This window comes from Jaculus jaculus, chromosome 1, assembly GCF_020740685.1.
Source record: "Jaculus jaculus isolate mJacJac1 chromosome 1, mJacJac1.mat.Y.cur, whole genome shotgun sequence".
NCBI lineage: Eukaryota > Metazoa > Chordata > Mammalia > Rodentia > Dipodidae > Jaculus > Jaculus jaculus.
The window spans coordinates 17,060,107-17,087,308 of NC_059102.1; the positions used below are offsets into that span (position 1 = coordinate 17,060,107).

The window sequence follows — 27,202 nt, forward strand, 5'->3', positions numbered from 1 at the left end:
AAGGCCATTATTATTATTAGTAGTAGTAGTAGTATTTTGTGAGGCTGTTTGCATACCAGAAAAGAAGTATTTGACCACAGGGTCACACTTGTATGCACTGTGACATCAGTCATGTGGGTATTTGTGTGTGTGCATGTGTGTTGTTGAGGGGAGTGAGTCTGGTTCATCAACTTCACAGAAATGAGTGTTTTTATGTTTAAGTGTCGTCACTGTTACCAAGTGGTGGAATTCTTTCCACTTTCCCTTTCTTTAGGTACCTTGATTATTTTTTTAAGTCATGCATAGTCACAAGAAAGCATATTTTCTGTGGGTCCCATTAAAATGGGGTAGTTGAAGAGTTTTTTTTTTAAATTTTTTATTGGTTTTTCGAGGTAGGGTTTCACTCTAGTCCAGGCTGACCTGGAATTCACTATGTGGCCTTGAATTCAGGGTGGCCTTGATCTCATGGCAATCCTCCTACCTCTGCCTCCTGTGTGTTGGGATTAAAGGTGTGTACCACCATGCCTGACAAGTTCCTTTTTATTAATGATTTTAATTAAAGACTGGTGATTGGGAGTGTGCAGTGTTCCATCTGGGTCAACAGAAGCATGGTATGGGTATTATAGAAAAGTCTTCAAAGCCATTAACTTGTGTTTTACTTAGAAAAAATTTCTTAATGTCAATATGAGATTATGGCTTTATAAGCTATTACTGTTTGTGTGTCTACAAAGTAGGTCAGCAACCAGTAATACAGTCTCAAAGCAGTTTTGATTTTTTTTTAACTTCATCTAGAAATACTTTTACATATTAAGTAACCTAAGTCAGATTCTCTCAATAAAATATGCATATATTTATTTTTAGAGCAATATTAGATATAGTAATAATGTTGGGGCTATGACCATAGATCACACAGTGGTGTAAGTGGATATTTTTTGAGTGTCTTTCTTACCTTTTGTTGATTTCCATTAAAAAGAGAACACATGCCATTAATTTTCCACATCCAAGGACGGCGAGTGCATACTTAGTACTTGGGGGGTGGGGTGGGTACAGATGGGGAGCAGTGGGCCCAACAAATCTTTTCAGAAAATGATTATTTTCAAAAGGACTGAATTTTCACATACGCTCACTCAGAACCATTTTATGAACTATCTAATATTCAAGGAGTTTAGGGTGAGTGTGGCCTCCATAAAAATGTTCACTACTTAAAATTTTGGAACTGTTCAACACGGCAGGTACTTCGGGTCCCTTGAGTCACTGTTGGAGGAGACCAAGCTTCTTAATCATTTGTTTCTGTCCGCATTCTCTACCCTGCGGGTAATTGTGCTCTTCTAGAATGTATGATCAGGTTATCTGGGCTGTTTTCTTTTCCTAAGGGGGTGTGGAGTGGAGACAGAGTCTTACTGTGTAGCCCAGGCTGGCCTGGAACCCAGGATTGCCTGGCCTCCGTCTTCCCTTAATGCTGGGATTGCAGGCATAAACCGCCATAGGTGGCTCACACCCAGGATGTTACCGAAGCCACTGGCTTTAGAATTGTGATTCCTGAGCTCAGGTTGTTCTTAGAAACGGGAAGCTGCGCTTGTCCTTGTCTTTAAAGAACACCGAGCCCACAGGCTGGAAGTAGGACTCCCTGTTAGGCAAGCATGAGTCCTCGCAGCCACACGTGCTCATAACCCCAGTTCTGAGAGTGGGAGTGGGCAGAGACAGTGATCGCTGGGGTTCCCCAGTTAACCAGTCTAACCAAAAACGGGGAGCTTGAAGTTCAGTGAGCGGCTATGATTTAGGGAAATAAGGTGGAAAAGTGACAGAGGAGAACCCTCATTGATTTTTTGGCCTCCACAGGAGTGCTCATTTTGCATGCACATCTACCCCACCACATGCCTGTGCCATGGGTACCCACCCCTTGCATCACATATGCACAAAAAAAGGAAAAAAGAAAGAAAGGAAAGGAAAGCGGGGCTCCGGGTGGGTGGACGGCAAGCAGCCCTCTGTTTGCTTTGTATGTTTAGCTGCGCTGTCAATCTCAGGTCATTACTCCAAACTTCATATTCTCAGTTCTGAAGATAACTAAAAATGGTGTTTTCAGCCAGGCGTTGCGGTGCACACCCTTAATCCCAGCAGTTGGGAGGCAGTGGTAGGGGATCGCCATGAGTTCAAGGCCATCCTGAGACTACAGAGTGAATTCCAGGTCAGCCTGGGCTGGAGTGAGTGAGACCCTTCCTCGAGAAAGCAGGCAACAGCAACAAAATGGTGTTTTTGCTAAAACATGAATATGGGGGTTCAGGTCATTTTATTTCTCTAATAGGATTTTTTAAAAATATATTTTGTTTATTTATTTATTTATTTGAGAGCGACAGACACAGAGAGAGAAAGACAGATAGAGGGAGAGAGAGAGAATGGGCGCGCCAGGGCTTCCAGCCCCTGCAAACGAACTCCAGACGCGTGCGCCCCCTTGTGCATCTGGCTAACGTGGGACCTGGGGAACTGAGCCTCGAACCGGGGTCCTTAGGCTTCACAGGCAAGCGCTTAACCGCTAAGCCATCTCTCCAGCCCTCTAATAGTATTTTAAGTAGAAAACTCTTCTCTTGCATGTGGTAGGAAGTTTACATAGACTCTAAGTAAAGGAGATTGGGTCTGACAGGGTTTTGGGCATGACTATCTTGCCTGGAAACAGTTGTTTTCAGCTGAATGTGCATCATGTAAACGTTCAGCTCTGGGTAAGGGATGTGCCAGCCTGCTTTTATCTTTTAGAGGCCAAGTTTGTAAATAAGCCCCTGATTATAGCACTGCAGATGAGCAGTGCTGGGAGGAACTTAAGGGAGCACCTGCCTGAATCCTTCCACAGGACCATGTGCTAAGCATCTGAAAGGGGGACTTTCCATAGGTCACATCTGGCCCATAGCCTACCCATAATTTAGGGAGAACTCAAGTTCAGTATAGGGGTGGGGTTCACGTCTGCTGTAATTTCTTTTTCTTCTCTACTTAAAAAAAAATAGTTTTATTGGGGCTAGAGAAATCTAAGTCACTCGCCTGCAAAACCTAAGGACCCAGGTTCATTTCCCCAGAACCCACATAAGCCAGATGCACATAATGGCATGTGCATCTGGAGTTTATTTTCAATGGTTAGAGGTCCTGGCACATCCATTTTTTTTTTGTCTTTCTCCCTTTGTAATAAATGAAGAAAAATAAAATCTTGAAACAATTTTAAATATATATTTATTTATTTGAGAGTGACAGACAGGGAGAGAAAGAGGCAGATAGAGAGAGAGAGAGAATGGGTACACCAGGGCCTCCAGCCACTGCAAACGAACTCCAGACCCGTGCGCCCCCTTGTGCATCTGGCTAACATGGGTCCTGGGGAATCGAGCCTTGAACCAGAGTCCTTAGGCTTCACAGGCAAGCACTTAAACTGCTAAGCCATCTCTCCAGCCCTTGAAATAATTTTATTTCAAAAGAGAGAGAGAGACAGAGAGAGAGACAGAGACAGAGACAGAGCGAGAAAATAAATATGAGCACACCAGGTCTCCTTCCACTGCAGGCGAACTCCAGAGCCATGTACCACTTGATGTGTCTGGCTTTACATGTGGAGTAGGCTGCTTTAGGTGTTAAGATGAACTTGTAAATCTGGCACAGTTATGGGAAGAAGGGATTTATTGAAAGCTTACAGATAGAAGGTAAGTTCCATAATGGCAGAAGAAGCTGCCCCCCTCTTATAAATGCTTGCAGAGAGAGCAAAAACAGTCACCAGCAGCATAAGCAAGCTTCAGGAGCTCCGGGCAAAGCTTCGGCACTTGTATGCCTGTGGCTGTACATTTTAGACCCACCACCCCCACCTTAGAGCTAGACCCTAGGATTCGCCCACAGTGATGCCTTCTCCAGCCAGGCTGCTGGAGATCTAAAGTTTTACTGAAACTGAAATCTATTGGGGGCCGTCCATTTAAACTATCACAACATAGGTACTGGAGAATTGAACCCGGACCAACAGGCTTTGCAAACAAGCACGTTTAACTGCTGAGCCACCTCCTCAGCCCTGTTCGCTACTCTTAAAAATAGAAGCCCTGGGCTGGAGAGATGGCTTAGCAGATAAGCACTTGCCTCTGAAACCTAAGGACCCTAGTTCGAGGCTTGATTCCCCGGGACCTTCATGAGCCAGATGCACAAGGTGGTTCATGCATCTGGAGTTCGTTTGCAGTGGCTGGAGGCCCTGGTGTGCCCATGCTCTCTCTCCTCCTCTTTCTCTATCTCTCTCAAATAAACAAATAAATTTTTTAAAAAAGCCCTTCTTTGGCCTCTTCCCCACCGTCTTCAACCTAGTCAACGCCTGGTAGGGTTTTCCCTTTCTTGAACTGCTGATCAAAGTGTAATGTTGGCTTTTCTCTCTTTCTTTCAGCAATAGGCGAATATGAAGACCTTCGGGCAGAGAACCAGAAAACTAAGGAGAAGGTTTGTATCTTTCCCATTTCTTACATGTGGGAACACTGAGGGAGCCTCCACCGATCATCACCAATTTCAGCGAAATGTGAATGAGAGATTTCTTCTTTTTTTCTTTCCCTCCCCTTTTCTCTTGCATGTATGGTTCAAGCTCATATCAACTCTGGACTCTAGATGGCATGCCATTGCGGGCACAGCTCTTAGAGATTAAGTGCACAGCTGATTGTGTGGGCAAGACATCAGGCCAAGCAATGCAAGTCCCCAAGAATTGTCCTTCCTTTCTAACAGCCAGATTTGGGGTACCAGGGATCAAACTGAAGACCTGAGATGTTTGGTTTGGGGACGTAGACCTGTTAGGTTCTATAGAGAACTCCCTGTCTCTGTATTACTTAGCCAGATACCTTTATGAGCCCTTTGTATGTTTTTCTTCTGCCTCCGTGGGTGGTCTATGGGAAGTTTGAAAATACCCAGTATGGATACTGGCAAGTCTGGTGAAAATGTTCAGGGGCTCTGGAAGTCTTGTTTTTAACTGTTAAATGATTTTCTTCTGTTTACTCAAAAAAACAAGACAAGAGCCGGGTGTGGTGGCGCACACCTTTAATCCCAGCACTCAGGAGGCAGAGGTAGGAGGATCGCCATGAGTTCGAGGCCACTCTGAGACTACATAGTGAATTCTAGGTCAGCCTGGGCCAGACTGAGACCCTACCTAGAAAAAAGCAAAAAAAAAAAAAAAAAAAAGACAAAACAAAACAAAACCTGGCTAATATATTGAATGCTTGCTGGGTGTGTTGGCTCACGCCTCTATTCCTAGTATTTGGGGAAGCTGAGGCAGGATTGCTGCAAGCTCAAGGCCAGCCTGGGCTAGATAGTGAATTTCAGACCAGCCTGGACTACAGAGCAAGCTAGAGCCTGTATTGAAAAGGAAAAAGATTTATAACTGTTCCCTAGTGTGTGTTTGGTATTTGCATATGTGTGCACGTCCCCTGTTTACACATGCGTTTCTTCATTGCTCATCTACTTTATTTCCTTCAGAGTCTCTCACTGAATCTGGAGCTGCTGTTTTTCAGTTAGACTGGCTAAGCAGTGAGACCCAGTGATTCTTGGGTGGTCAAGCCCAGCTTTTATGTAGGTGCTGGGGAATGGAACACAGCTTCTCATACTTATGCAGCAAGCACCCTTACACACAGAGCCATCTCCCTATCCCAAGGCCCAAACCTTTAAAAGTGTGTCCTTGGTAGAAAATTAACAAAATTGTCCTTCGTGGTTATTAATAAGGTGGCTATTGCTGCTATAAATTGTGATATCTCGTCTTTCAGATTTCAGAGTCAGAGCTATAATAACATTTGGCAGTCGCCTAAATATTTGTAAAATCTATGGCATATTTGGGGTGATTAACTGGGCTCTTCAGATTATCTTTGACATTTTCAATCATTTGTTTATCACTTACCTAGCTATAGTATGGCTGATGACAGCAATAATAAGTTCTGAAGCTTCAAGCAGATTATACTGAGTTTTTAGTTTATTATTTTTCATCTATTTTTAAGGCTCATTTATAAATTGATCTTTGGTAGTCCCTGAGTCCTTATTTCTTGTCTTCAGACAACTCAGGTGGGGGAAGGGTGACACCAATAATAATGTTGAAATGGGGCAGAAATTCATATATATACTTAGGTAAGGAGACCACAGAAAAGCCAGGTGGTACACACCCTTCACCCCAGCACTTGGGAGGCAGAGGTAGGAGGATTACTGTGAGTTTGAGGCCAGCCTGAAACTATAGAATGACTTCCAGGTCAGCCTGGGCTAGAGTAAAACCCTTAAAAAAAATAGTTCACAAAAAAATAGAATGACAAGATTTTCAATTCTATTACCATAATTTTATAAATCACAGACATCCTGGAGATTTAAACTGGTCAAGCAGTTGTTCGTAGGTCCTGGGACTCCTGAAGTCTCATAATTTTAATTTTTTGTTTATTTATTTAGTTGAGAGCAACAAACAGAAAGGAGAGACCGACAGAGAGAATGGGCGCATCAGAGCCTCTAACCATTGCAAACGAACTCCAGATGCATGTGCCACCTTGCGCATCTATCTTATGTGGGTGCTGGGGAATCGAGTCTTGAACCAGGGTCCTTAGGCTTTACAGGCAAGCGCTTAACCATCTCTCCAGCCCTGAAGTCTCATTTTTAAAGCTATGGCTTGATCAAGTAGCTCTGTGCTCTTTGCTGAGACCTCCATCTATCCTCCAACTCTGGGAGGAGGATGGAGTGTCTTTCACAGCTGCTTCTGGCCGGGCAGGGAAGTGCAGAGCAGACTGGAGGGGTTAATGCAGAACAGTTTGGCTTTGACATGAAGGTGTGAGGATGGAAAGCAAACCACTGTGTGTCTTCATGTGTTGGAGAGAAGGGTACCAGGAGAATACACAACAGAAGAGGAAAAAGGTTGGCCTTTTGTTTGTTTGGTTTTTCTCTTTTCTCTAATCCTTGCTGACTTTTAGGTCTAGCAGTACCCTAAAAATAGATGATCTGTAAACACCACCAGTGTCCTTCCTGTTGGTGGCAATGATGGTTGTTGCATCCAGGGCCACTTTCCACAGTGAGGTTTTAAGTGAACCGTCTGTTACTCATGTGAAATTATAGGTAGAATATATTTGGCAAAAAGAAGGGTTATAAATGACCTCTGCCCGGTAACTGTTCATGTGTGTCTCTGCGCAGAGTGTGGACTGATACTTGGGAACATCTCTCAGCCTTATTGACTTGCTTCCGTCCTAATTCTTTAAAAGTCATTGTAAACAGAAATGGGAAGAAGAGAAATGCAAGCAATATGGAACTCTGTGTGGTTGGGTAAAACAAAGTAGAGTGTTTTTAAGTTCACCCCACTCTGTTTACCGTCTGTTAAAAGACTAGCTTGCTTATTACTGCAAATTCCCCTCCCCACCCCTTGCTTTGGGGGGGGGGGGTCTGTGTTACAAAGGAGGGCAGCCTATAATAAAAGCCTTTTATCCTGCAGAATGAGTGAAAGCAGCGTCAGTTCCGGAGGCGGTCAATGGAGGACACTGTTTTCTCTGCGGAAAGCACCGTCTTGTGTGCCTGGCAGAGCTTTATCCTGACTCCATCAGCAAACATGGGCGGCCATCTTTCCTCCATGGCCTCAAGCCAGAGCTCAGTTAAATTCAGGAGGAACAGCCTTTGCAAGGGGAGTGTCTTGTGCCAGAGATTATTTGGTATGGGGAAATCTGACACGAATAGGAGAAGCAAGAAGCAAAATAAAACAAACAAACAAAAATCCCCAAATAATAGACGGCCCTTCTGCTTGCCTCCATTAAGTCTAACTTGTCTTCGTTGTCCCAGCGTTCTGTTGTGGCGTCCGTCCTTCTGTCCTGCTCTGCTGGCCCCTGCGGAGGCAGCTGATGAGACGCGGTGAGATGCAGGCTCTGCGGGGAAGGCGGTTGCCCACAGGCCGTGTTTGTTTAGTAGGTACTGTGTGACCCGGATGTCCTCTTTGCTCGCTGGTGAGATGTGCAGAGCGACCCCGTGTCAGCCTTGTTCTGCACTACGGGGGCCAGCGAGTGGGTTTCCCGAGGTCACGCGGGCAATTAGTGCCAAAGTCTGGATTCAAACCCGGGTCTTCTGACCCCAGTGCGCTTTTGCAAGCAGGTGAACTTGAGAGAGCATATCTATGACTCTTTCATTTTTCCCCATCGAAGGCCTAGTTTTGATTTGTTTTTAGTGTGTGTGCATGTGTGTGTGTGCATGCACGAATATATAGATGCATGTGTTCCGTGTGTAGGTGTGCAGAGGCCAGAGGAGGATGTCAAGTGTCCTATGTCGAGTCCCCCTCTCCTGGAGCTCCCCGCTTTTGGGTTAGACTGACTGAATCAGGGCACCCCAGCAATCCGTTTATTTCCCCCTCTGTCAGCAGGGGGTTATTACTGGCATGTGTGGGCTATGTCCAGCCTTTTTTTTTTTTTTTTGGTTTTTTGAGATGGGGGGGTCTCACTCTAGCTCAGGCTGACCTGGAATTCACTATAGAGTCTCAGGGTGGCCTCAAACTCATGGCAATCCTCCTACCTCTGCCTCCCGAGTGCTGGGATGAAAGGTGTGTGCCATCACGCCCAGCTCCACGTTCGGCTCTCTGCGTGGATGCAGGAGATGGAACTCAGATCCTCTTCACTCACTGAGCCACCTCCCCAGCCCCTTGGCTTTCATTCTTGATCATTAGTGCATGCATCATCTTCCACAGTAACCTAGCAGACTCAATTTTTTGCGGGGGACTCATATGTTTTTACCATCTTTTGGTTTGTGTGGAAAAACTAAAATTTAAATATAAAATCTTCAATCAGGACAATTCATATGTGTGTATGTATCTAGATCCTGAGATATCCAAGGATGGGCATAGGTTATTTAGAAGTCTGAAACTTTGTAGTTTCCTCTTTTTAAGAACAATGGGATGTTGGCCAACTTAAGGCTTTTTTTTTTTTTTCCAAAAAATAAGATTTTAAAAAATGTTTATTTGAGGGAGAGAGGAAGAGGTAGTTAGAGAGAAAAAGAGAATGGGTGTGCCAGGGCCTCTAGCCACTGCATACGAACTCCAGCCGCATGCGACCCATTGTGCATCTGGCTTACCTGGGTCCTGGGGAATCAAAGCTGGGTCCTTAGTCTTTCCAAGGCAAATGCCTTAACTGCTAAGCCATTTCCCCAGCCCACCTTACGATTTTTTAAAATCCCCTTGAAGATGGAATTGGAATCTATCTGGCTTTGTAAGGAAAGTCTGCTTGAAGGAAAATCATTTTGTTGTGAGCCTCTGGACATCAGAAGATGAAGGAAAATATAGGAAAGGTTTACTCTTGAGTAAAACTACCTTATTTTTTTTTAATTCTTTTACTTATTTGAGAGAGAGATGGAGCTAGGGGGAGATAAAATGAGAATGCGTGTGTCAGGGCCTCTTGTCTTTGCAAACAAACTTCAGATGCATGTGCTACTTTGTGCATCTGGCTTTATGTGGGTACTGAGGAATTGAACCTGGGTTGGCAAGCTTTTCAAGCAAGTTCCTTTAACTGCTGAACCATCTCCACAACTTGAATGAAATCACTTTAGTGAGGGATACAAAGCAGTTTGCACAGAGCCACACTAAGGGATGAATTCCTGTGTGGATGTCTGCACTTCAGCAGTGGAATGAGACAAGATTCTCTTCCCTGTGACAAACTTAGTCTCCTTTACTGCTCAGCTTATAGTTCCTTTTTTTTTTTTCTTTTCCTTTTTTTAAAAGCCTTCTCTAACTGTTTCACAAGTAGAGTTTTTTTTTGTTAGGTTAAAAATTTTTGACAATTTCCTACATGTATAAAGTCTGTTTTAAACATATCCTCCTGTGTGGCTCTCTCATCTCTCTCCTGCTCCCACTGAACCCCTTCCTCTTCCCAGCTAGACTTCCAAATATTCTTTTGCCCCTTTTAAAAAGAAATTTATTCATTTTATTTATTTGACAGAGAAAGAGGGAGCAAGAGAGAGAATGGGTGCACCAGGGCCTGCAGCCACTGCAAACAAACTCCAGACACATGCGCCCTCTTGTGCATCTGGCTAACGTGGGTCCTGGGGAATCAAACCTGAGTGCTTTGGCTTTGCAGACAAATGCCTTAACAACTAAGCCATCCCTCAAGCCCTTTTTCCCCCCCCTTTTTTGTTCATTTTTATTTATTTATTTTTGATTGAGAGTGACAGAGAAAGAAGCAGATAGAGAGAGAGAGAGAGAATGGGCGCGCCAGGGCTTCCAGCCACTGCAAATGAACTCCAGACGCGTGCGCCCCCTTATGCATCTGGCTAACATGGGTCCTGGGGAACCGAGCCTCGAACCGGGGTCCTTGGGCTTCACAGCCAAGCACTTAACCGCTAAGCCATCTCTCCAGCCCTGCCCCCCCTTTTTTTATACTCTTAAGTTTAATTAGGATTGTTTGCATGAGCATGGCCCTGGGGTATTGTTATTTACAAGAAAGAACTATCTATATAGTTTTTATTTGTAGTACTGACAAGTCAAAATTGTTTTATTGTCAAAATATTAAATAGGAAATAAGAATAGGGTGTAGATTGGATTGAAATGTAAAAACTAGAATTTGATATGTGTCCATGTGTTTTGACATCAGGATCGGTGGAGACAAGGAAAGGGTGGCTACTTTCCATTATTCCTTGCCCATTTTCTAACTGCTGTCATCAGCAGTAGTAAAAGTTAGAGAGCCTATCACACTGAGGTTAACGGCTTCCAGATCTTGAGTTTGGGATATGGAAACATGGTTGGCTTTGTTTTAGAAAATATGTTTCTTTGCTGGTGTCGCAGTCACCGTGTTAGATGTCAGTCATGCTTTGCTAAGTGAAGGGCATTCTCTTACGACTCACTTGGGATCTCTGTCATAGTGTGTGTGTGTGTGTGTGTGTGTTTTCTAATAAGGGGGGAAAGCCTCACTGAGCTCTGAATGAAATAGCATTCACATTTCCTAGAGTGTGCTGTGTGTGTGTGTGTGTGTGTGTGTGTGTGTGTGTGTGTGTGTGTGTAGTAAAAGAGTAAACAGAAAAAGAAGGAAGTCTATAATAGAAGAATGTCTGGCATTAAATAGTAAGCATTTATGTCTAATATTCTGCTCGGAGATGGAATTTTGCAGTGCATTAGTGTTTAAGTGCTGATTAGACGTCGGCCGGGTGAGCTGCTGCGCCGGGCCTTGGGTGGTGCTGTGTGCCTGCCAGAAACAATGAGCACAAGGGGAAGGAGACAGTCACTTCCCGAGACTTAGGTTTCAAGAAGCCACGCATACGATACTGTTTGCATCTTGGCTCAATTATCTATTGTTAGAACTTCTTCCTCTCGTGTAATATTCAGGGGTGAAGGTCCCAAGTATTTTATTTAAAGGAAAAAAAAATCAGTAAAGAAGCCACTTTAAAGAGCAAGATACACACATCCATTATGCCGACTGTTCATGCATAATACATCCACATACATGCAGTTTCTTTGAGACAGAGTGGCAAGTGGTTGTGCCAGAGAAAAAGTAATTACTTAGCAGTTTGGAAGTGAAAATGAGTCTCTTATTAACAGCAATCTATCCAGAAACAAAGAACAGGGTCTCAGTTCTGATGACATGTGTTTCCATCTCACACACAATACCTAGAATTTGGAGAATGCTGCAAGGAGGCTTGGGTGGGGGGGCTGCTCCCACTTCTTTACAGCCTGTGAAAACTGGAGGGAAAGAACTTTGAATTGGAAGAAAGAACACCAAAGGGGACAGAGAGTGAAAGGAATTCCACCCTAGTGGGAATGATTTAATGCATTGTACTTTTTATTTTTTTTTTTTTAAGAGTAAATGTGTAGAAATCCAGAAAGCACAGTTGAGTGGTAGCCACACTTCCATAGATAGAGCAATAGAATTGCCGATTTTTACCAAACAACGATCAGGTGGCCTTCTCTCATTGCACCACCGAGGATTCTGCGACCGGTTCTGATGCCGTGCACGCTTCCAGTTCAAAATATTGTCATTGGACATGGGAGGAATGAAGTTCAAGAGAAAGAGTGTGGCGCTGAAAACCCCTCTGGACGTAGGGTAATGGCTTGTGCTGTATGCTACCCGAGGAGCGAAGTATTTCTGTCATTCTAGCGAGAGTCCTTCTTTTACACTGGTCATCTCATTGTCTGTTTCTCTCAGTAGACCATACGTTTTGTGAGACCCCAGTGTTTAACACAGTTTAATGCAGTAGAGGCGCTGCATGGACTTGTCCAGCGATCAGAGGAAGGAAACCGAAGCAGTCGTTGATTACAGGAGGTGGCCGCTCTACCTCAGTCCGTGTAAGGCGTTTCGCAGAGGAAGCCTGTCCTGTCCTGGACGTGTTCGCACGCCATTCATGTATATACTTTCTGGTCTCCACATGTCCAATAACCTTCTTTGCATCCGTGTGCCAGGAAGATGAAAATGAATGTTTATGTTAGTGAAAGTTGGATGGTTGCTATTTTTCTTGCATCAACCCACACAGCAAACTAAAAAGCAGTCTTGCTATCAGTATCAGTCATACGTCCGTCTACTGAACCCTGGGAAAGACACATTTACGTTGACAATACTGGGCTGATAGGTGAAGGAGCACAGGTGAGCTGCCCAGTGGATGGGGCGCAGGAAAGAGGCCAGCTCACACTGGGAGAACCCTCCTGTATCCTGCGCAGTCCCTCACCAGCCTTGTGAGACCCTGGTTTGGTTTTACAAGCCTGGATGAGGCTCAAGGAGGAAATCTGGAAAAGATCTCGGGCTTCTGATCCTAAGGTCTTCCAGAACTAGCAGGGACAATGTCCAGTCAGCTCATCACTTTACATAGAGCTAAGCCGGAGTCTCTGGTGTAACACTATACCCAGCTCGCTTGAAGCCGCCAGGCCGCTGGGTTCTACCCCGGCCTCGAGCCGCACCGCATTGTTGGGTTTCATAATTAAGTGATGTGGACCAGAGAACATCTGTTGCTATTTCAGAGTTTTCACAAGCCATTCACAACACAAAAAGAAGCCGTTTTCACAGACGGTGCAGCTGCAAGCAGGGCAGAGGAAAGGGTGGGGTGGGTGAGGGGCTTCCATGCGGCATAAAGATGAGACAGTTTTCCAAAAGGACCCAGACTCCTGGCTACCTTCTCCCTGCTAGTAGAATGGAGGAGGATTGCAGGATGGGTTTCTGAGTTCACCTAAGATGAGGCAGTGACTGGATGTTTGGATTCTGTCTTGGTAAGTGGGTGCATCTTTCTCATTTTGATCAGTTCTGGTTTGGAATATGAGAAAGCTGCATTTGCAGCATGTGTGACCGCTGCTCCCCCCCACCCCCACCGAACACACACCCTTTTCAGCTTTTCAGCATAGCAGATGGTAAATTCACTGGCTGCCAGTTCTGTCATAATGTGGTAGCAGAAAATAGAAAGCAAAGCCACATGAAGACTCCTGATGGAACACAGCTGGGCTTGGAGACAGCTTGTGAGTGTGTTGGTTGGGGAGAGCTGGACTCAGTAGAAACAGGTTACCTGTGTGTTGGGTTAAGACTGGGGTTAACATACCTGTTATTCACTAGCTCCTATCTGTTGGGTCTTAAGAACAGAGAGCATGGCCTGAGGAGGTGGCCTAACAGTTAAAGGCACATGCTTGCTTGCAAAGACTGAAGGCCTCGGTTCAATTCCCCAGTACCCACCTAAAGCCAGATGTACAGTGGTATGTATGTTTGGGGCTTGTTTGCAGCAACAGGAGGCTCTTGTACTTCCATACTTACTTTTACTTTTTATTTGTTTATTTTGTTTGGTTTTTCGAGTAGTATTCCAGGCTGACCTGGAATTCACTATGTAGTCTCAGGGTGGCTTTGAATACATGGTGATCCTCCTACCTGTGCTGGGATTAAAGGTATGTGGCTACCATAGCCGGCACTTCTTTTTTCTTAATTTAAATTTTATTTGTTTGAGAGAGAGAAAGGGAGGTAGATAGAGAATGGGCACGCCAGGGCCTCCTGCCACTGCAGAAGAACTCTAGACACATGTGCTGCCATGTGCATCTGGCTTAGGTGTGTATTGGGGAATTGAACCTGGGTCCTTTGGCTCTGCAGACAAGTACCTTAACTGCTAAGCCATATCTCTAGCCCTCCCATACTTATTTCTCTCTCTCTCATTCTTTCTCTCTGCAAGTAAATAAAAAAAATATTCAAAAAAGAGCACAGAACATAGTTAGCAAGTCACACCACTGGGCAGCCAGGTAGGTCACGCATTGCCAATGACCAGGACAGCATTGCCAGTGACCAGGACATGGGACTTGCATGAATGGTGGTAGGTACTGGACCTGATGGCCTTTTCCAGGTCTGACCAGGAACAGCCTCACCCGTTTGATGCCCTTGTCATGCCGAGTCTCAGTGACATGTAGGGCCAGGCCATGTAAGAAATAGATGAACCTCTGATTCCTTTTTGTTTTGTTTTGTTTTCATTTTACTTTATTTATTTGAGAGAGAGAGAACGGGGGAGAGAAGAGAGAATGGGGACACCAGGGCTTTCAGCCACTGTAAACAAACTTTAGACACATGTGCCACCAGTGCACCCGGCTTCCTGGGTTCTGGGGAGTTGAACCTGGGTCCTTTGGCTTTGCAGGCAAATGCCTTAACCTCTAAGCCATCCCTCCAGCCGGAATGTCCGATTCCTTTAAATGGAACTTTGAGAGGTACACAAGGGACCCGGATGACACGGTCAGCAGCATCACCCTCTGTTGCCAGCTGTCAGATGAAGACAGTTCTTTACAGAGTGCCTTCTCCTTCCAAGGACACACACGAGGAAGTGGAATCCATCAGAAAGTCAAACACCAGCCATGTTGCACGTGACCGCCGTAGCTCAAGCCTTTGAGTCAAGTCAGAAATTAGGGTTCTTGTTGCGCCTCTGACAATCCTGGGCATTGTTGGAGAGAGGAGGGCAGACTGGCAGGAGTTTTGGGGAAGTCCAAAGTAAACAGGAGCCAGCTTGAGAAAACAAAAGGAACATTCCAGAAGCAGCTGCCAGCAGTGACACATACAGGTTATGTTGTCTGGAGTCTTCCACTTATGTGGGGGGAACTGCCAAAAACCATGGTAAGTGTGGTTTTCTCTGCTAACCTGGACCCAGAAACACTGTGAGATGGAGTTGATTTATTTTATTTTCTACACAATATGCCTTCTGTAGAGAACGATCTGGGGTTCAGCCTGACTCACTCGCTGGGGGATTCTCCACATTTGATGCTCGGCTGTGCTTCCTTAGCCCGGTGCCCCGGCTGCGGACGTGCTTTCCTGCCCGTGGGTCTGTCCTACGGGCAGAGATGCGCTTCTGACCTCTCCATGGTTCTTTTGTAACTGAAGGGACCAACTGAACTGGCTATTTCTTGCTTTTAAAATAAAAAAAAAGTTATATCCAAGAAGACATTATAATAAATGCCCACTCCACAAAATTAACTGCTTTTTTTTAAAATAAAAAAAATTAAAAAGTGCTACAGTTAAATGAAGATACCGTGTCCCCTGTTCCCCTCCTGGGCTCCGGAGGGACGAGCCTTGTCATAGGTTTGGCTGTATTCTTCCCTTTCATGTTCTTCTGTATGATTTATGCCATATAGATCATGACATACATGCAGAATGTAAATACATGAGACATTTTTCTGTGCTGAAGGAATCATGAGATACATATTCTGCTATTCATTTCATGTGGCATGGGTTTTGAAATTTATTTGTGTTGATTACATGGCTTTAATTTATCTAACCACTCTGTAGCTAGCATAGTCTGTGAATATACCCTGCTTCATTGTGATTTTGCATGCTGAACATTTTTGTACAGGTCATCTTGCCCACCTGTTAGAGGTTTTCCGGGTGTGTGCGCCTCCAGGTAGAATTGCTGAGTCATAGGGGAGGTGCATTTCAGTCTTGACTGACGCTCATTTTCACAGTGATCAAACCATGAACGCGACACTCACTGGTAGAAAGTGAGCCACCTGGTTTTCATGTCAGACTTTTCCACTTATCGTCAGTCTGATGGAAGAGAGTGATCACGTGGTTTTTAACCTGTAGGTTTTGAAAATAATCAATGACGTCACAATGTGTTGGCCATTGAGATATGAAATTAAAAGCATCCATAGCTCAGGCTGAGACACAGCTTAGGGCAGAGATCTCCAGCGCTAGAAAAGAAAACTCCCAACAAGATGAAATGACCCAATGTCTTTACCTGGCATGTTAGGAACCAAATATAACGTAGAGCTGTGCTTTATTTATATAGTTTTCTAAGAGATTAAGGTATTCCTAGAAAACTAAATATTTTAACTATGACTCTTGTAGTTCAAAATCACTTTTCAGGGCTGGTGAGATGGCTTAGTTGTTAAGGCATTTGCCTGCAAAGCCAAGGACCCAGGTTCAATTTCCTAGGACCCATTCTCTGTATCTGTCTCTCTTCTCTCTATCTCTCTCTTCTTGCAAATAAATAAATAAAATAAAATAAATCACTTTTCAGAGCCAGGTGTGGTAGTGTATACCTTTAATCCCAGCACTTAGGAGGCAGAGGTAGGAGAACTGTTTTGAGTTTGAGGCTACCCTGAGACTACATAATAAATTTCAGATCAGCCTGGGCTAGAGCAAAACCTTACCTTTAAAAAAAAAAAACAAACTGTTCAGCGGAGCATGGTGGTGCACATCTTTATATCCAGCACTCAGGAGGCATAGGTAGGAGGATCACTGTGGATGTGGATTCCAGGCTGGCCTAAGGCTACAGAGTGAGTTCTAGGTCAACCTGGGCTAGTAAGACCCTACCTTGGGGGGAAAAAAAAATCTCTTTTCAAAGTTTTAAGAACTTTTGATGAATATATCTCGACAATGTATTATTCTTTTTGGTTTTATGAAATTCTGGGTAAACTGAAGTCAGTTGTCATAATGAACATTGGGGTTTTCAAAAAAATGTAACTTCATGGCCAGTTGAAATATGGGACACTCACTTTTATACTAGATACTCTAAAAGTTCTTCATATTTTAATTGTTCCTTTTGTCTTTTAGGAGCTTGCCTCCTAAAGTCTTTTCAATGAGCATTCTCAACTTGGGAATAAAAAAAATCCTGTTTAGGGCTGGAGAGATGGTGTAGTGGTTAAGCGCTTGCCTGTGAAGCCCAAGGACCCTGGTTCAAGGCTCGATTCCCCAGGTCCCACGTTAGCCAGATGCACAAGGGGGCGCACGCATCTGGAGTTCATTTGCAGAGGCTGGAAGCCCTGGCACGCCCATTCCCTCTCTCTCCCTCTACCTGTCTTTCTCTCTGTGTCTGTCGCTCTCAAATAAATAAATAAATAAATAAAATCCCATTTATGTAAATGACCCATATTTGTTGTGGAATATATTATCTTCTCTTCATTTGCTATCTTCTTGTATTCAGAATTCTGAAAACCCCAGGATCACTTTTTATTTCTCTTGAGTGAGAGAAAATGCAAGTGTGTGATAGCCGGTCCTTGCTTCATGTAGTCATTTTCCCTTTGGCTTCCAACAGCTCAGCGTGTTCTGTTAGTGGAAATGGTTGGGCAGCTGATTTGCACGTGGCCGCATGTTCACGGTGTTGGCTTTCTTTCAAAGAGGCACAAATATTCTCTTAAACAAGGAATACATTTTAGCTAAAGAATGATCACTTGGTCTGTTACCGAGGACACAGTGAGCGATAGGTGACTTTAGTAAAAGGTTCCAGAAAAATGGCCTGATACCAGTGGAATACATACCAAGCTATCCAAGCAGATGTCAGGCGGCAGGTGCCGGTGGAGGATATATATGGTTTGGAAAATGGGGCCGAGGGTGTGGTTTGCCCTATAGTCACTTTGTCACAGTTAAAATGTATCATACCAATTTAACGTTTGCTTCTCTTTTTCATTCCAGTGTGACAAAATCAGGCAAGAACGAGATGAAGCTGTTAAAAAACTGGAAGAATTTCAAAAAAGTATGTAAGCATTTCCACACTCATTAAAAACACATGACTTTTGGGACTGTATGAAGAGATGGAAACCCTGTCTAGTTGCAGATACATTAACTATACAATCAAGAAGACAAAAATTATCTATCTGTTGCCCCACAAAATGTCCTGGCATTACTATGATTTTTTTTTTTTTGTAAGAAACAGAAAAAGCATTATTGTCTTATAAAGATCTTATAAGAATTCTAAGTTGTTATAAGAAAATTTTTATTATGCAAATAGAAGAAAACAAACTATTACCTTGACTCCCTGAGAAAAACTGTTGTTAATACTTTTGTTTATCCTTTGAGATCTTCTATTTGTTAGTATATGTTTTGATAAATGTACATATTTTAACTCAACATTTTGTACCCTACTTTTTTAGTATACCGTATATCTGTGTACCAGTAGAAATACTAGCTTCCATTGCTGACCATTATTTTCTATAATATATATAGTATGTATTAACAGACCATATGCCACTCTTCCCTAGCCCTGTTCCCTTCCCGGCCTCTCGGGATGGGCAGTATCCTGGCTTCATTTGTATTCTCCCGCTTCATGTGATTGCATTTTGTTTATATTCTGCAGGTCATGAAATATATGAATGTAAATATGTGAAATGTTTTTCTGTGTGTAAGGTATAATTTGTCATATTTTCTACTTGTACTCAATGCTGTGGTTCTTGGAATTTATTTGTGCTGACCTGCATAGCTCTGATTCATTTTCACTGCTCTGCAGTGCTCCACATTTTTTTCAGATCATCTTGTATGCATTATGAGAGATTGCCTGTAATGACATACAATGGTAATATATTGCCATAACTTGCTCATTGTTTCATTGATAGATTATTTCTGTTTCTTTTAAATGTTTTTTAAAAATTTATTTGAGAGCAACAGACAGAGAGAGAGAAAGAGGCAGATAGAGAGAATGGGCACGCCCGGGCCTCCAGCCACTGCAAACGAACTCCAGATGCATGCGCCCCCTTGTGCATCTGGCTAACGTGGGTCCTGGGGAATCGAGCCTTAAACCAGGGTCCTCAGGCTTCACAGGCAAGCGCTTAACCGCTAAGCCATTTCTCCAGCCCCTATTTCTATTTTTTTAAAACTATTACCAATAATGCATGGCTAGTACTTTTATACATAAGTCTTTAGCATGAATTTGATTAGTTTCTGAGATTAATTCATTGAAAAGGTACTAGATCTACTGTCTAGGTTTGTGTATGTAGCCACTCAACCTGTATGACACATTTACACGTGAACTGAGAGATAGTATTGTAAGTCTTCTAAATACATCAGTAGGGGCGTGGGAATGCCGTTCAGTGGCATAGCAGTTGGCTACATATGTGAGGCTGTCAGTTTGATTCCTGCTCTGTGAATAAGTGAATGAATGAATGGAGTAGAAGAAATCTTTGGGAGGTGGCGTGTATATCTGTGGGTTGATGGTGGTACTGGTTTCTCTAGTGAATGCTCACCCACTTGTTTATATTCAGTGCTTACTACTTACTGTCACTAAACAAAGTGGTCAAAAAAAAAAAAGGAAAAAAAGCACTTAGTGGGCAGAGTTTAGGCAATTTTAATGTTAGAAATAGCCCTCTCACTAAGCAAAATTATATTTGGCAATAACTTTCTCTAAAATTTCTTTACTTTTTTTTTTTTTTTTTTCCTTGGTTTTTCGAGGTAAGGTCTCACTCTGGCCCAGGCTGAACTGGAACCTGGAATTTGCTTTGTAGTCTCAGGGTGGCCTCAAACTCTCAGCAAGCATCCCATTTCTGCCTCCTGAGGGCTGGGATTAAAGGCACGTGCCACCAAGCCTGGCTACTGTGTTATTTTTATGTGGTAAAAAAATCTGTTATTTATTCCCTAAATCAGAGCATAGCTATTCAGACCCAAAAATGTCATATGGGAATATGTCATGGGCAAAAAGCCAGACTATTGCAAGGAAAATCGCCCCATCCCCCTTCACGTCAGGCCTTCCCCTGTCACTGTGCAGCGAGTGTATCAGTCAGGCAGACATACAAGGCTGACTTGGTAACTGCACAGCCACGTAGTGTACTCTCCTGGAGGGTAACAGCAGCCACAAGCACGCATCATTACAAGTAAATTTCAACAGCCAGCTCATTTTAGCACCTGTGACAAGGGTCATCTGTTGGTATTACCTGTGTATGGAGTCCAAGACGCTGTGATAGAAAGAGCTCCTATTTGTGGATGTGAGACTTGTGATTGTGTGGGACGTTCCTGTTCCCTAGTGGAGGAGGGGCCGCATCTTACTTACACTTGTGCCGACACCAGCCCCCTTGGAAAGAGGGGCTCCACTGGTGGTGGGATTAGTTAAGGTGCCTGAACCATTGATAGTAGATTGGCATGCAGTGTGTAGCACAGGTGGTTCAGCTGTCTTGTCTTGTCTTGTCTTTTTGGTATTTCGAGATAGGGTCTCGCCCTAGCCCAGGCTGACCTGGAATTCACTATGGAGTCTCAGGGTGGCCTTGGACACACGGGGATCCTGCTCTTGTGGTTGGATTTCTCTTAGCATGTTTGATCCAGGGAGGAAGCAGGGGTTTTGCCTCTTGTATTATGCAGTTAGTTTTTGGAGTAACACGTCAATCTCATTTTCATCAGTTGTTTCCCTTTTCCGCCTGTTCCTCGAAATACCTTTGATAGTTTAGAATATTTATATCTTTTTCCCCCTTGTGAACAACTCAGATCAGCTGAAAGGTTAGCACCACAATCTCCATTGCTGTACACATTTATTTACTATGTTTTAAAAATAGGGCCAGAGAAGCCAGGCGTGGTGGCGCACGCCTTTAATCCCAGCACTTGGGAGGCAGAGGTAGGAGGATTGCCATGAGTTCGAGGCCACCCTGAGACTCCATAGTGAATTCCAGGGCAGCCTGGGCTAGAGTGAGACCCTACCTTAAAAAAAAAATAGGGCCATGGGCTGGAGAGATGGCTTAGCGGTTAAGCGCTTGCCTGTGAAGCCTAAGGACCCTGGTTCGAGGCTCGGTTCCCCAGGTCCCACGTTAGCCAGATGCACAAGGGGGCGCACGTGTCTGGAGTTCGTTTGCAGAGGCTGGAAGCCCTGGCGCGCCCATTCTCTCTCTCTCCCTCTCTATGTCCTTCTCTCTGTGTCTGTCGCTCTCAAATAAATAAATAAAAAAAATTAAAAAAAAATAGGGCCAAAGAGATGGCTTACTGGTTAATGCACTTGCCTGTTAAGCCGAAGGATCCAGGTTCAATTCCCCAGAACCCTAAGCCAGATGCAAATGGTGGCACATGCATCGGGAGTTCATTTGCAATGGCTAAAGGCCCTGGTATGCCCATGCATATTCTCTCTCTCTCATAAGTAAATAAAAGTAAAGTATTAAAAATATTTTGTTTATTTGAGAGAAAGAGGGAGAGAGAGAGAACGGATGCACCATGGCCTCTAGCCACTGCAAAGGAACTCCAGATGTATGTGCCACTTTGTGCATCTGGCTTTATGTAGGTACTGGGGAATCAAACCTGGGTCCCTTGGCTTTGCCAGCAAGTGCTTTAACTGCTAAGCCATCTCTCCAGCCCCTGCATTTATTTGTTTATTCATTTATTTTATATTTTTGAGGTAGGGTCTCACTCTAGCTTAGGCTGACCTGTAATTCACTCTGTAGTCTCAGGGTGGCCTCGAACTCATGGCGATCCTCCTACCTCTGCCTCCCAGTTATTTTTTTACCTTCATTAAGCCCAGTTAATTAAAGTTGGGATGGCAGGAAGTCGGGGCATTAAATCTTTACTCAGGCTAAAAAACAAAAGAGAAAGCAAGGAATAATAAAACTTTACATATTTCTTTGAAAGCTATCTGAAATCACTGGTTTCTAGCTTTTCAACACAGGGCAGAATTTGGGATCTAGAAGGGAATATCGCAGTATGTTTTCATCAGTGAAGGGCTCTGTTTGGCATGGACCCATGCATCCCTGACCAAGTTTGTGCATTAGTAAAATTGGGATGAATGGCCAAGCTTTCTAAGCTCACTGAAGATAAATTGAGATAATCTTATAAAAAGAGTCTACCACTATACCTGGCATGTAACAAGTGCTTAAGAAATGCTAGTTGTTGCTGCTGCTACATCAGGACATCGTTATTAAGAGTTCACATCTTTAACTTCTAGGAAGTAACCCTACATACGAGTCCATACATTTGCATCTCTCGGGGAAGGTTTCTCTGGCACAAATAGAAATCTGAAATACCTGCCATGTTTACCTGTCAAGCTCAGCCTACTTATCAGTACGGCTCAGGGAGAGCCTCCTGGGCACTGCTTATCTTAGCTTTGCATGCAGTTCCTAGGAGAATCTATATCTATATCATCTATATCTATATCGATATGTATATCTATATCTAATCTATCTATATATCTATATATCTCTATCTCTATATCTATATATCTCTATCTCTATATTTATATATATCTATATCATCTATCTATCTATCTATCTATCTATCTATCTATCTATCTATCTATCTATCTATATGCAGCGTCTGTCACCACAATTCTGTGCCATTGATGGCCCTCTGCCACGTCTCCCCCTAAGCCTAAGCCTGCCTCCTAGTCTCTCTACACAAAGAATACCATTCCCAAGCCATGTGCCTAGCAGGACAGATTTCTGTACAAGAACAGACAAATGAAATCCTTTCATATATTGAGGTCACAGTGCTAGAGCCCAGGTTCTGTTTTAGGCAACACCAGTTCTGCCTGTATGCCAGCTTCTGCTGTTTTGTTGCCACATGGAAACCTGCTAAACAAACCGATGTTGAAGTAGTTCTTCTTTCTGACCATGGCACAGGCTCCAGAGTTCCTGTGTACCTCCATCTTGCTGGGGAGAGAGTTTGGAGAGGAGTGTTACTGAGGAAACAAGCGCATTGACACCATAAGGAACCAGAAAGGACCATAGAAAACTGGAATGCTCTTGAGATGGGCTTGGCTGCACTTTATCAGAGCTCTGTGATTTGGAATGTATTCTTTTTAAAAAAAATATTTTATTTATTTGAGAGAGGTAGGGGGAGAGAATAGGCATGCCAAGACCTCTAGCCACTGTAAACAAACTCCAGACACATGTGCCATCTTGTGCATCTGGCTTTACGTGGGTACTAGGGAATTGAACCTAGGTCCTTTGGCTTTGCAGGCAAATGCCTTAATCACTAAGTCATCTCTCTAGCCCCGGAATGTGTTCTTTACCTCTTGGGGCCTCCAGTGTTCTCAGAGAAAAAAATTGTTGTGGTAGCAACCATTTGCTGGGAGTGTTGCCGTGATTCGAGGGAAACACAGGTGAGGGGCTCAGGACGGAGCTGGACCAGCCAGGCTCAGTAAATACTGCATCATTCTACACTGCAGAGAATATTCGTGAAAAAGGGTGCCCACAAACAAACTTAACACCTGCTACATGTTTTCATTTCTTCAAGCCAACCAGGCCAAACCACGAGGATCTGCTCGTATATAGTGTTTCTGGTAGGTGCAAGAGAACCAGATACCTGAGCCAGAATCCCTGCCCCATAGCCTGGTGCTACGGTGGATGCCTGTAATGCCAGCACTGGGCAGGTGGAGGCAGCAGGATCACCTCAAGTTTGACTGGCCTGATCGGTAGAGTGAGTTCCAGGCCAGCCGGGGCTTCATAGTGAGACCCCATCTCCAAACACAAAACAATCCTTGCTTTAACTTAGAAAAAGGCCTTAAACCAAGTCCCAAACCCAGTGACCTGCATTAGGTGAGTACTCTGGTGGCATGTATGTGAGAGTGGAGGATTTCTAGGACACAGATGTAGAGAGACACGCTTCGATAGCTCAGCTAGGCTGGTAGAAACAACAGTTGGTGTGCTTTGAGGTTATGCTTTTGAGTTCCCAAGATCCTAAAATTTTTATTGTGAAAAGTTTCAGAGTGATTCAAAGATGAGGAAGATGAGGACGTAGTAATGTATCCATAATCCAACAGCTACGCACTCAGGACCCACCATCTTCTCCGTGTGTTAATACACCCACCTTCCTGACCTTGTGTTACTTTGACACTTAAGGTCATTTGTCACATCCTTTACTCTCTACTATGACTATTTCAATATTAATCTGCAAGTTTTGGTTTTTCTAAAGTATAACTACCCTATTCGAGCCCCTTTCTTTTTTTTTTAAAAATTTTTTTAAAATTTTTTATTTATTTATTTGAGAGCGACAGACACAGAGAGAAAGACAGATAGAGGCAGAGAGAGAGAATGGGCGCGCCAGGGCTTCCAGCCTCTGCAAACGAACTCCAGACGCGTGCGCCCCCTTGTGCATCTGTCTAACATGGGACCTGGGGAACCGAGCCTCGAACTGGGGTCCTTAGGCTTCACAGGCAAGCGCTTAACCGCTACGCCATCTCTCCAGCCCTCGAGCCCCTTTCTTGAAAGCTTATCTTTGCTTCTTTTCTAGACCTTAATGTCATCTACAAATGCATTTTTTTTTTAAATGATGCACATTTAGATCTAGGCCTGGAGAGATGTCTTAACACTTAAGGCTCTTGCCTGTGAAGCCTAGGGACACATATTTGATTCCCCAGTACCCACATAAAAGCCAGATGCACAAGGGGGCACACACATCTGGAGTTTGTTTGTAGTGGGTGGTGGCCCTGGCACTCCCATCCTCTCTCTCTCTCTCTTACTCTTTCTCTCTCAAAAAAATAAATAAATGAATTTTTTGAAATGCATATTCATTTCTACACACATGTTTTTTGAGGAGTTGAACTGGCGTCTCTTGCCACTGTTCTCAGATGCCTGTCTAGCTTTAGTTGGGTGGTCAGGGAATTGAACCCAAAACAGCATCGCTTGCAAGCAAGTACCTTAAATGGCCTAGTCATCTTCCCAAGCCCAAGAAATACATTTTTTTTCAGTTTTTAAAAATATTTCTTTGAGGAGGGGGCAGATACAGAGAATGGATGAACCAGGGCCTCCAGCCACTGCAAACAAACTCCAGATGCATGAGCCACCTTGTGCATCTGGCTGAAGTGGGTACTGGGGAATCGAACCTGAGTCCTTTGGCTTTGTAGGCTGCTAAGCCATTTTTCTAGCCCAAGGAATACATTTTTGTTTTGTATCCTAAGTCTTGAATTTGGGTTTTTAAAATAAGATCATTATGTATTATTTTCATCTAAACCTGAAAAGTTGATAAGCATATTTCTATGCTATCAATTTGGTATTGGAGTAACTTCTTAAACTGAAAATTAAAGCACAATTTAAAATGTTAGAACTAAAACTCCCATCTAAGAGAACATACTATGTCAGAATTGGAGGATGCGTGGGCAGGGCCTTCCTAAGTGAGTTCAAGCTAAATCACAGGACAGCCTTTTACAAAATGTTTAAGTATTTCTTTTCCTTTTTTTTTTTTTTTTTTGGCCAGGCCTAAACCTTGCTACTGCAAAATGATTTTTCTTACTCTTTCATGAACAAGAATGTATTGAATAAAAAAGTCAAATTCCTATGAAAAATGCAGAGTGTTTATGTTTTTGTTATGAGAGTAGAAATACCAGACTGTGGTAGGAGATGTCAAGTAGTTAAGGCAAAAAATTCAAAGTAATATTTGATGTTGTAAAAATTGTATAGGTTTCTTTTCTCTTTCCTTCACATTTCTGAAGAACCCACCTTGTAAACATAGTGATAAAATGCCAGGAATATTAGGATTTTAAGGAAATAATAGAGCCTATTATTTAAACTACAATGTAAAAGGCAATTATATTGATGAAGAGCTACACGGGCTTTGTGTGTGTGAATAAACTTGGCCTGTGTCCAGCTTCTATTTGTTCTTTTGGCATAAACACACATTGTGTGTGATTCCAGTTTAATGGGGACCCGTTTGTATGCCAAGCAGCTGCATTTTAGGACCTATTGCGTGATTTCATAGCTCTCTGAAAATTGGTTCTATTCAGAACAGGAGATAGAAGAGGACAAGGGGGTGGTTGGGGGGGGGGGAGCTTCACCACACAATCATTTCTTTTCAATTGGAGCCAGAAAGGTTGATGACAACATGACCATTGTGTTATAATGATAAGACCACTAAGGCATCTGTACCTCTCATCACGGCTTTCACTCCACAGCAGATACAATTTAATTCACTGCTCCGTCAGCAATGCTGACACCATTATGCCGTCTGTCTCCACAGTTATAATCACTGTCCTCTGAGAAATGCAGTTGAAATGATCTTGAGCAGTCAAAGAAACTCTCAATTAAGGCTGCCACTTCCAATGTGTCAGATTGTGTCTTATGCACTTGGTACAATTTTCACTTCCAATCCTGTTTATTTACAATGTCTACCAGTAATTACGCTTAACGTGTCATTTAGTGAGGGGGGCCCCTGCCAAGCCGATTGTTGGGTGCTGCTGTACCATGGAGTGGGAGTTTCTCGAAGTCAATGCCATCAGCAGCTTTTAGGCCCTGATGGGATGCGGTAGTAATGTTGATAATGCAAGTATCGTGCTCATCAAGTCATAATTAGATGCCACTCAAATGTGCCACTTGTAATAACAGTGTTGATTCATGTTTTTCTCGGTGACTGCAACTACTAATTAGTTAAGTGGTTTTTGGTTGGCCTGCATTTCCAGCAGATTATTACCCCTGAAAAAAATGTCAAGGTTAGAGATGTTTCTGGCCATTTAGTGCTGCTTTATGAATTTGAATATTAACATAATAAGAACTTTGGACAGACTTAGGAAGTAATACATTTTTTTTGTATTTAATTTGGAGAGAAATTTTTCCCCTGAGTTTAATCATAATTGCAGGTTAATTAAGCTTAAATGAAGCAAAAGTAATCTGTCTTTGTGTTATGTGAGCCCAGTGCTTTTTGCCTAACTTTGTTGGGTTTCACATTTGGGTGTCCTTTAATTTTTTTTTTTAAGCCAAACAAATGTCAGTAAGCATACATATCTATAGTTAGGTTTGAGATCCTAGAATTTTCTTTTAACTAAAAATATGAGTGGGAAGAATGGACAGTTTTCTTACTTGATCTTCAAAATGTAATTCTACTTCCAAAGGACTGTTCCTTTAAACTTCAGTTTACACAAAGCAGCTGCCCCTCAACAACCTAGAGATTAAACACTCTCTTAAGTGTCAATAAAATGCAAAGTAAAATTTAATTTTTACTTCTGCACTCACTGATAGTCTTTTTTTTTTTTTTTTTCCTTCAAGAAACAACTTGTTCATATCTATTTTCTCCCTTCCGGAACACCTAAATCTTGGTGTTTCACTGTGCTGTCTTGGAGTTTCTATAATGACAGGAAACAGTTTATCATACAAAAGACCAATATTGTAATACTTAGCCAAGCTCCCACATTATTAATTCAGTTATAAGATCAACTTGAG

At 43.2% G+C, this 27,202-nt stretch overlaps 1 protein-coding gene across 2 annotated transcripts in view; it reads left to right on the plus strand.

The window, feature by feature from the left end:
• The window catches only part of Shtn1 (shootin 1), a 124,069-nt gene that overhangs the window by 14,611 nt on the left and 82,256 nt on the right, over positions 1–27,202 (plus strand). For both annotated transcript variants that reach the window (XM_004659304.2, XM_045131887.1), the window contains exons 3-4: positions 4,367–4,419; positions 17,790–17,850. In XM_004659304.2, coding sequence (XP_004659361.2) covers positions 4,367–4,419; positions 17,790–17,850 — 114 coding nt within the window. The remainder of the gene's footprint in view (positions 1–4,366; positions 4,420–17,789; positions 17,851–27,202) is intronic.